The sequence below is a fragment of the Vicugna pacos genome, chromosome 24 (assembly GCF_048564905.1).
Source record: "Vicugna pacos chromosome 24, VicPac4, whole genome shotgun sequence".
Lineage (NCBI taxonomy): Eukaryota > Metazoa > Chordata > Mammalia > Artiodactyla > Camelidae > Vicugna > Vicugna pacos.
The window spans coordinates 23810259-23820425 of record NC_133010.1 but is presented as its reverse complement, the minus strand read 5'-3'; the positions used below and the strand labels follow the sequence as shown (position 1 = coordinate 23820425).

The following is a 10167-nucleotide window of genomic DNA, read 5'->3' as shown; positions in this document are numbered from 1 at the left end:
CTCCATCCCACCGAGTTGCCCCTTTAATTTAGACCCATCCCATAACTGCCATGCAGTACAGGGCAGCCCCGGCAGAGCCCAGGGTACTAGCGTATAAAACAAATGAAACAGAGGGGTAATTGAGGCAAAACCAAGATGTCAGGCGTCTTTTTCTTAAGAAATGCATTCCGGTGCTGGAGAACTCTTCTGAACTATTTTATTTGGGGCAGATTAGTAAAATCCTGGGAAGACTTTATTAGCTATATGCAAAGAGACGGCCTTTACATAGTAGGTAGATGATAAATATATGCAGAATGAGTGTGTAAGCCTGTGCAATTACGCTGTCTGGGAGAAGAGGGAGTCGCAGCAGTGAACCATAACTAGGTGGTACGTGTGCCCATACACGGCTAAATGCAGGGACAGCTTTATTGCTTGAAACATAATCCTATGACATAGTACTATTACTATCCCCCTATAAACACAAAAAATCGGGTTGGCGTGTAAAGCTGTAAGAATAAACAGGCACAGCGTGGCATCAGAGGGAACTTGGCCACCTGGGTAAAGGATGAGCCTGAACTTCGGTGGTTCTGATCTTGCCCCTGCCACTTAAACCCACTATCTGCGGAGAGTTGGCAGGTCATTTAACACCATCAAGCTAGTATTTGAGCTAAGCACTTAGCTGAGCATTATTCCATTTAATCCTCACAACTCCCTGTTCTTATCAGAGAATAAGGAGTGAGGTTTAGCGAAGTTAAATAATGTACTCAATATCTGAACTGGGTATGTCTGACTCTAGAACTGGTCTCCTCTATCCTGCTGCAGTGAATAGACCTAATAACCCCCATGCTTTTGTGATGCGTATAAAAGCACCTTTGAAACGTTGAAACTAACGTAAATAAACACTACAAAGTCATTTCAGGCCATATATAATTTCTCTGGAATTTAACACAATCATAATTTCTTAAATGTGTATTATGTACCTGTTTCAAGCATTATCTCACGCACTCATCACACAAGCCCACGAGGAAGGTTCTGCTCTAATTTTTAGATGTAAATTACGCATGTTTTTGTGAAACGCTGTTAAGGAAGTGTGGTAAAGCAGCACAAGGGACTCTACGGAGATGCCGTGCTGTCCAGATTGCTGGATTGAGGTGAGCAGAAAACGCGGGAGCAGAAGGGACTTCTCAGGTCTGACGCCATGCACAGGCCCAGGTCACTAGGTCTGAGGGGACGCGACGTGGCTTCAACAGCAGTGGAGTCATTACTTTTGCTGAACGGGGATGTAGGCACAGCGCTGAGTTATCAGAGCTCTCCGAGGGCGCTGCAAATGAAATCGAGCCCAGGCCTTCGACTGCCGGAGATGCGCCACGGCCTCCGCCCCCGTGACTTTCCCCTGCGAGTGTCCGGGGAAAGGCGGGAGCGTGGGCGCGCCCTTAGCTGGATTCAGAGCTTTAAGGGTGATCCACTCTAAATGAAAGATGTCGCTTTCTGCGTTTGTTCTGCAAATGTTTAGTGAGCGCCTAGCACTGCTCCAATATGCATAATGCGACAGCGATAGCAGCTAAGACCTAACGCCGGCGAGCGCGCGGCTCGCTGTCACGGGTGTGCGCGGAGGGGAGGGTGTACCAGGCGCCCGCCCTGGCGTCGCGGGCGAGCCCCGCAGCCGCAGCGCCCGGCCTGCGCGCGCCCGAGGGCGGCACTGCCCACGCACATGCACACGCACGGGAGCGCCGGGCTCCCGCGTCCCCGGTGCTGTGCCGGCGCCAGGCGCGGGCGGGAGCTCAGGAGTCCGAGCGGAAGGCGAGAGCTGCAGGCGGAGCGGGTGCCCGCGAGCGGCGCTCGTGCATTCGCTCCTCGGCCGCCGAAGGCCCGCCCCTGTCCCGCCCACCCCTTCTCCCGCGCGCGGGCTCCGCGCGCCCCAAGCCGCGCGCGTGCGCGCGCCTGCGCAGGCCAGGGCCCTCCGGGGGCGGCCCCGTAGACTCCAACGATAGCGTCGCAAGGTCCCGGATTAACCCTTTCCCCGCTCGCCCATTTAGAGGCCCGGTCGGGTTCCGTGCCTGCGCAAGCCGGCGGCGCGCCTTCCCCCTGGCCCGCACCGCGCATGCACGGGAAGGGGGGGTGCCGGTGGGGGTGTTCACGGCCGGCTAGACAGTCTGTGCTCGTGCAGGAGGAGGGCTGCTACCATCAGGGACGTGCACGACTCCCCCCACCCCGCCCCCTCCCCAAACTCCAAAAAAAAAAAAAATCCAAAACACACTGCCACCCACCGTGCCCCCGCGCCCCGCGTCCATCCTGTCCCCGGCCTGCGTGCAGTGAGCGCGGGGAGCCCACGGCGAGTGTCTGTGGCTGTGCCAGGCTGCAGGTAAGCGCGGGCCGGGGGTGCGGAAGGGGCCCGGGCCGGCCGCGAGGCGGGCGCGGGGGCGCGGGGGCGGCCGGCGGCTGGCGCGGCGGGGCTGCCCGGAAGAAGCGCGTTCTCGCCGCGCTCTGGAGCACCAGTCGGCTCCAGGATGTGCAGGCGGCCCCGGCGGCGCGGCGCGAACGGGGCCGGGCGTGGGGACGGGACGCTCCAGGGGCCGCGCAGGCCGGCGAGCGGGCTCAGGCAGCAGCCGGGCGGCGGCAGTGGCGGCGGCGGCCCCGCGCGCGCGCTCGCCGAGCCTCGGCGGCGGAGTTCATGGCCGCCCCCGCTCGCACCGCCGCAGTGCACCGCGGTGGGGGTGGGGACGGCCCGGAGCCCGGCGCCGAGCACGGCCCGCCGGGCGCCGCCCCTCCGAGCTGCGGGCCCCGCCGCGCCGCCCCCAGCCGCCCTCGGAGGAGGGGGCCGGGACCCCCGCGCTCGCACTCCCGGGAGCGCCCGCGGAGCTCGGGAAGCCGGCCGCGCGCCGCCCCCGCCCCCGGCCGCGGGAGGGCGGGGGAGGGCCCGGCGCGAGCCGGCCGGGGAGTGCGCGGGGCGCGAGCTCCGGGCTCGCGGGCGGAGCGGGGCGCGGCGCGGCGCGGCGCGGGGCTGCGGAGCCCGGCCGCACGCCCGCTCCCGCTCCCTGCCGCCGGGGCCGCCGTGGGTCCTCCCTCTCGCGCTCGGAGGCGCGGCCCCAGCCTGCGCCGAATGCCCGATTCTGAAAGGGAAAGCGGCCCTTTCACCTCCCGGCTCCCGAGTCCGGGAGCTTTTGTTCCGGGAGGAATGCAAAGGCTTTATTCACTCCCCGGGCCTCCCGGGCCGACAGAAATGGGCGCGAGGCTTGGAAAGGCTCTGGGGCCGCCGTGGGTCTTGCGCTTCGCTCCCTGCTCCCACCCCACCCCCCTATCCCGAAGTTGCGAGCTTGCGACCGGGAAGTGGGGCCGCCGCCATTGTCGCGGCGGCTCCGGGGCAGGGGAGGCTGCCGCCGCCGCTTATGTAAGTTTGTCTTTGCGGGAGTCCCCGCTCCAGCTCGGTGGCGGCGGTTTGGAAAACCTTAATAAAGTGGGCAGCTTCGTACTGGAGGGGTGGTCGGGAATACATCTTTCCCTCCAGCTTCTGGGATAGTGGCAGCGGATGTCTTCCAGTTTGACTCACCTGAACTTGGCAATGGGAACATCTCAGCAGAAAAAAAAAAAAAAGGTCCTCAGAGATACTGAAAGAGTCGAGGCCAAATAACACACTGGCCAAAAAAGAAAAAGAAAAAAAAAATCCAGCGCAGTCATTTGTTACCATGGGTACTGTATGCCACTCCTGTGTCTGGTCCATGTACTTTTATCCCACAAGCCCTAGGGAGAGCCGCTCGCATCAGGAGGAAGTGGCCCCAGCAGGAAGGTTTTGCCTAGTTGCCTTCCCTTGAGGGTGACTGCAGGCCAGGGTGCACCTAGGGAGCAGACAGGGCGGGAAGCAGCCTTAGAAATAATTTTGCCCAACCCTCACACTTGGCAGATAAGAAAATAGCCTGCTGCTCGAGGCGGCTTGGTGCTTTTGCTTTTCTGTAGAGAGAACTTCTAAGGGTTTTCAGGACTTTGGTCCTACCACACGCAAGTTTGTGTGGTCACTGTTTGCAGGGGAGACTTTGTTTTTCAGGATGTTGGTCTGCAGGATGGAGGCCCCGTGGTAAAAGTTAAAACGTGTACAAAGCTAGAATTCTTTGATCCTCCCTGTAGGGGTAAAGGCAAAAACACCTGGATTTCACGATTGCAAGTGTAGAGACCCGTGTAGTGTAAGTGATGTGTGCTACATCACACAGAAGTCTGGAAAGAAGAAAACTGCTATTTCCTCTCCTCCAATGTTAGCTGTTGGCTGTATGTAGTTTTGTAACCTTACCTATATTAATAAACAATATATACTCTATAAGAGCCTAGAGAAAAATGTGGAACGCTATGTATCCAGCGGGAAATGGTGGGGGTGGGGAGCACTTACTGGCTTCAACTCTTTTTTTTTTTTTTGACTTGCACTCTTGTGTAGCCATCAACATGCTTACAAACATGGACGTGGGCTTTGTTTGCGAGGAGAAATTCCTTAGTGGTTTTCCAACTCATCCTTCCCATCCCCAGTGCATCCCCCCAGGCCTCAAGTACTACAGCCCTGACCAGTCCCCGTTCATGTCTGTTCAGAGCTGGACCTGATACTGCCAGCCACCCTCCTCTCTGTTCCCAACCTGAAAATGGGTACATGTGCACGTGGCAGGCCAAGAAAGGAAAGTTTATTTTTTAAAATCAATTCTTGAAAACATTCTTATTTAGAATTTGTGATGGGGGAAGATCCGACCTTACTCTGTGTGTCCTTTTCTCTTGTAGGACTGGCGTGCCCCTGATCAGAGTTATTCTGATCTGAAGATTTTGGTGTTTAAAGCATTAAGATAATAGCCTGAGTTGTTCATGGTAACTATAACTTTGGATATTACATCTTGCAAATATTGTCTGGTATTAGCTTAAGATAACATATCTCTCAGTTACGTATTAGCGCTTCTGTTTCTTTAGGGGAAATGTATATTTTCCTCATAGTTATACTTTGTTGAATCAAAGAAAACCAATGTTTTTGGAAAGAAAACATACAGAACACATTATTTTAAAAAGATCACTTCTTTAACATGGTGACAGGTGTCTTTTGTGCCAGTTCCAATTTTTTTTTTGCTTATAAAATACTTGCAGCCCTTGTCAGGTGCATCCAGTCTTGATGATACTGTGATCTAGATGGCAGATAGATTGGCATCCAGAGGGAATGAAGGCGTTTGTCACTGTCTTCGCAAATGCCCTCTGATGCTCTGAGGGTCATATTAAACCTTAACCCTTGTTCAAATTGGCCCCAAAACTGGCATGGAAAAACCAGAAGGCAGCGCTGAATGGAGCGTTTTGGCACCGATATCCTTTTCTAGTTCTGCAACAGTGACCTGTCTCTTCCGTCCAGGAAGTAGAACCCTGTGAGCTGCTAGTTATTTTCCTGAATCTTCCTCTGTGTGACATTAAAGTAGACGCAACAGACGGCACTCATGGATTCCTGCCTGAAAGCTGTGTCTTAAACCTGGAAGTTGAGTTATTTGTCATTAGTACCTCTAGTTGTCAGGAAGCATGGGTTCTGGAGCTAGATTGCCTGGATTCCAGCCCCAGCACACCACTGAATAACCTGATTATTGGGCAGGTTCCTGAGCTCATCTATAAAGTGAGGGTAGTAATACCTGTCTCTCGAGGTTATTTGATCCTTGCATTTGTGAAGACGTGGAAAGGAAAGCACATAGAACAACGCCAGGCATGTGCTCAGGCGCTCAGTAGAAGTAGCCAGACAGATGCTCAGTGCGCGGAAGATAGAAGTACCAGTATGGACATCCCTTGGTTGGGATCTGTATTTTCTACTCATATCCTTGAACCACTTCTGACGCTGACTTTCTGAATTTGCCAGGGACTGAAAATTGCTCAGGAAATGAAAATCTGCCTGTGTGTTCTGTATGGGAAAGTCTTGTTCATAATTACCAAAGTTTCTCTTTCAACATTTTTCATAGGAGTTTTTCATCAGTATGTCTGAAACCATTAAATATAATGACGATGATCATAAAACTCTGTTTCTGAAAACGCTAAATGAACAACGCCTGGAAGGAGAATTTTGCGACATCGCCATCGTGGTGGAAGATGTGAAGTTCCGAGCACACAGGTGCGTTCTTGCCGCCTGCAGCACCTACTTTAAAAAGCTTTTCAAGAAGCTTGAGGTTGATAGCTCGTCCGTCATAGAAATAGATTTTCTTCGCTCTGATATATTTGAAGAGGTCCTGAATTACATGTACACTGCCAAGATTTCCGTGAAAAAAGAAGATGTTAACTTAATGATGTCATCAGGTCAGATTCTGGGGATCCGATTCTTGGATAAACTCTGTTCGCAGAAGCGCGACGTGTCTAGTCCCGACGAAAATAACGGCCAGTCCAAAAGCAAGTATTGCCTCAAGATAAACCGCCCCATCGGAGACGCCGCCGACGCTCAGGACGACGACGTGGAAGAAATCGGAGATCAGGATGACAGTCCTTCCGATGACACGGTAGAAGGCACCCCCCCTAGCCAGGAGGACGGCAAGTCACCTACGACCACGCTCAGGGTCCAGGAGGCGATCCTGAAGGAGCTGGGGAGCGAGGAGGTGCGCAAAGTCAACTGCTACGGCCAGGAAGTCGAGTCCATGGAGACGCCCGAGTCGAAGGATCTGGGGTCCCAGACCCCTCAAGCCTTAACATTTAACGACGGCATGAGTGAAGTGAAGGATGAGCAGACCCCGGGCTGGACCACCGCCACCAGCGACATGAAGTTCGAGTACTTGCTCTACGGCCACCACCGGGAGCAGATCGCCTGCCAGGCCTGCGGGAAGACCTTCTCGGACGAGGGCAGGTTGCGGAAGCACGAGAAACTGCACACAGCCGACCGGCCCTTCGTCTGCGAAATGTGCACCAAGGGCTTCACCACGCAGGCCCACCTCAAGGAGCACCTGAAGATCCACACGGGCTACAAGCCCTACAGCTGCGAGGTGTGCGGCAAGTCGTTCATCCGCGCGCCGGACTTGAAGAAGCACGAGCGGGTGCACAGCAACGAGCGGCCCTTCGCCTGCCACATGTGCGACAAGGCCTTCAAGCACAAGTCCCACCTCAAGGACCACGAGCGCAGGCACCGTGGGGAGAAGCCCTTCGTCTGCGGCTCCTGCACCAAGGCCTTCGCCAAGGCGTCGGATCTGAAAAGGCACGAGAACAATATGCACAGCGAGAGGAAGCAGGTCACCCCCAGCGCCATCCAGAGCGAGACGGAGCAGCTGCAGGCGGCGGCCATGGCCGCGGAGGCCGAGCAGCAGCTGGAGACCATCGCCTGCAGCTAGAGAGGATGCGGGCCGGGATGCGCAGCCCGCCGCATCCCGGTGCGCGAACGCCAGCCACTGTGCTTTTTGGTGGAAACTTACAGAGCATTGTACTCACTGGACTTAAGGCAGTGCTTGGTTTCGTGTTTTTTAAACTTTGCAAGGAAGCACCCTTCCTTGGTTCTGACCAAACTGTTTCACTGTCCTGTCTGGTGTCTAGTATTAATGTCGCCAGTAAGCAACCCCCTCCCCCACCGTCTTTTTTATGATTTCTGATTTTAATTTGAGAACTCCTGTGTCCAGTGCAGAAGCGAGAGACTTCTGTTCCTTTTTTAATTCCTCTCTCCGCTTGGCACACGGGTGAGTGTGCTGCACAGAGTGATAACTGAGTACCTTGATTTCCTGGTCACCATTACATGTGACAGGGTCACAAGAGCATTTTTAATAACTTAGTAAAAGTACTTCATCTAGACGCAGAAAGTACTGGTGAGGACCCTGCGCAGATACGAAAACAAGTTCTGGGAATGCAGAATGGTCTTAGATTTATATATTTGGTTGGTTAATTTTCTATCACTGTTTTTCACTGTGTGTGTGTGTGTGTGTGTGTGTGGACAAATAATGGTGGCTCTGCCCAAGTGTTTCTTCAGCCCTTTTGATTGGCCCTACCTGCCCCCAAAGATGTCGTCACAAGTCCCGAAGGCTGAGCAAGCCCACAGGCATGTTGGTGGTCTGAGGGCTGAATTTTTCCATTCCTCCTTGTTTAGGGCATTGCCTCTCTGCAGCCAGTGGGGTCTGTGGACTGGACCAGTGGCGAGAGGGTTAGAAAAGGGAGTCTAGGAACCTGGCTCTCAGAGACAAGCTTTGCTCATTTGCCACAAGTCCAAGATTTCCTAAGTCAGTTGATTCTGAAATTGGATTTTTATTTAGGATCAAAATTAGGACAAGAACAGGTATGCCTCTTCAGATACTTTGGGAAACTTGACAGGATGTCAGCAAGCTTTTGGGCTCCCTGTAGCGCGTGATTTATCCGTAGAGGGGATGCAGTGTCCTTCCTTAAATTAATACATTTAAAATCTTTTAAGTGTGTAAATAGTACAGAAGCATTGGTCTCATGTATCTCAAGTAAAAGTAGACAGCCGCACTTTTTTTTGCACATTGGATTAAAGTAACTTCCATCAGCAACAAACATCAGTCTGTTTTTAACCAATATTAAAGATTGTCAGACCAAATGTTTATGTTTTTGAAGTATATTTTCATCACTGGTTACGGTTTTAAGTAGAAGCTGACTGCCTTTTCATAGCCATAAACAGAATTATAAGTGCTGTTCCAATTTTGGTGTGCAAAATTTCTTTTTAAGCGTTTCTTAGGAATATATTGAAATACTGACAAAGTTGGAATTATGTTCTGTAATCAAGTATTAGTCAATTATTTTAGTATGTATCATTTTAGAAAAATGTCAATTTTTAAAATTTATTTTTGATTGCTAGGATTTTTTTTTAAGCTACATTAAAGCAATTTCATTTCATAGCTTGTGGCATTAACACCTGTAATTATTATTGTGAGAGAAATTTTATTTTTAAATTGGTGTATATTTTATGCCCAAGGTTGTAGGATGAAGATGCTACCTTTTTAAGAAACTTATTTATTGGTAAATGTTTAATTCAGTTTAAAGTTAACTTAATTTCTTTTCTTAAAAGTTGATTATTTTGTCCAAAAAGTAGTCCTGTCACTGTGTTTATATACTATTTGTAGAAGGGGGACTGAGTGCCGTTCCTGGGCTGTTTCAACCAAAGCAAAGGAAAAATAACTTAACATCTTGTTGATAGCGACTTTGACAAACCATTTTTTGGGGCCTTCATTGTTGTATATAAAAGAAAATATACTTCTTTCATTCCTGTTTTCATTTTTTTGCTAGCAGCCTTTCCCCTTCCCAGGTTTCTACCAAAGTGCATTTTCTGTACTGTCTTCGTCATGGTTTTACAGAGTTGCAAGCTCACCACGTGGCATTAACTCTCTCTGAAACCACTTGATCACGGTGGTATCCTGAAAAAGAAAGCTTAGTTTTCAGCACTTTATTTGCATTATGTAAATAATGTATCACGTGTCCTATTTTGCATGAGAAATATATTTGTGTTGTCATTTCTGCCACCGGTGCCGGGTTCATATGTGTTAGGGGTGCGTGTTTTCGAGGTTTCTTGGCGCAGCACGGTCGTGGCGTGCCAGGTCTCCTGTCTCCTGGTCGTTAAGACTGCCTCTCTCTGCCCAGCTGGCTTTAGTGTCCCCTTGATGGTGAAGCCCTTGCGTCCAGTGTTCAAGGGTACCTCCCGTCGCCGGGAGTTGATTCTGAAGTGTGCTTCCACTGGCTCTATATTGTGAGAGGGGAGGAAATTCTAATGTCAACATGATTACTTTTTCTCTGTTCGTCCAAAGAGAACGTCTACAAACTTGATTTTAACTTTTAGGCCAACTTGCATTGCATTGGCAATGATTCAGGAAGGGAGTTTTGGAAATCTAAAATGAAGGTAATTTGCCTGCGAACTAACTTGATCACAAATGTAGAATTTTAGAAATTACACGGGTCACTCACTATCAGATGAGCCCAATAACTAACAAATTCCTCCTATTTTGTTGGGGGGGGAAAGATTGCAATGAGAGTGATACAAGTTTATGTTTTTTTCAGTTTAATGGATTATGTTGTGTAAGGTTATCCATAACTTCGTCGTTGGGAACCTGGAATTCATTTTTCTGATTAATGCTCTTAGTGGTAATCAGCCCCCAGAGCAGCCATTAAAGCCTTTTGTGTAGCAGAACTAGTTTGAGGATTCTAGTCTTGAGTTCCAAGTTAAGAGTTAAGGAGCTGAGGCTTCTGGGAAGGAAAACGGGAGGCCAGCTCTCAGTTTCCTCCGCCATA

General features: G+C 51.2%; 1 protein-coding gene across 6 annotated transcripts; it reads left to right on the top strand.

The window, feature by feature from the left end:
• Positions 1-1862: 1862 nt before the first annotated feature.
• ZBTB14 (zinc finger and BTB domain containing 14) lies at positions 1863-9147 on the top strand. 6 transcript variants are annotated; one of them, XM_072949201.1, is made up of 3 exons: positions 1863-2341; positions 4732-4815; positions 5931-9147. In XM_072949201.1, the coding sequence occupies exons 2-3, from the start codon at positions 4813-4815 to the stop codon at positions 7275-7277; spliced, it is 1350 nt and encodes a 449-aa protein (XP_072805302.1). In that variant the 5' UTR covers positions 1863-2341; positions 4732-4812; the 3' UTR covers positions 7278-9147. The 6 variants fall into 6 exon arrangements, with proteins under 6 accessions (XP_072805302.1, XP_072805305.1, XP_072805304.1 ...); XM_072949204.1 differs by lacking the exon at positions 1863-2341 and adding an exon at positions 2392-3367; XM_072949203.1 differs by lacking the exon at positions 1863-2341 and adding an exon at positions 2392-3367 and having other exon boundaries at positions 4099-4815.
• Positions 9148-10167: the final 1020 nt, after the last annotated feature.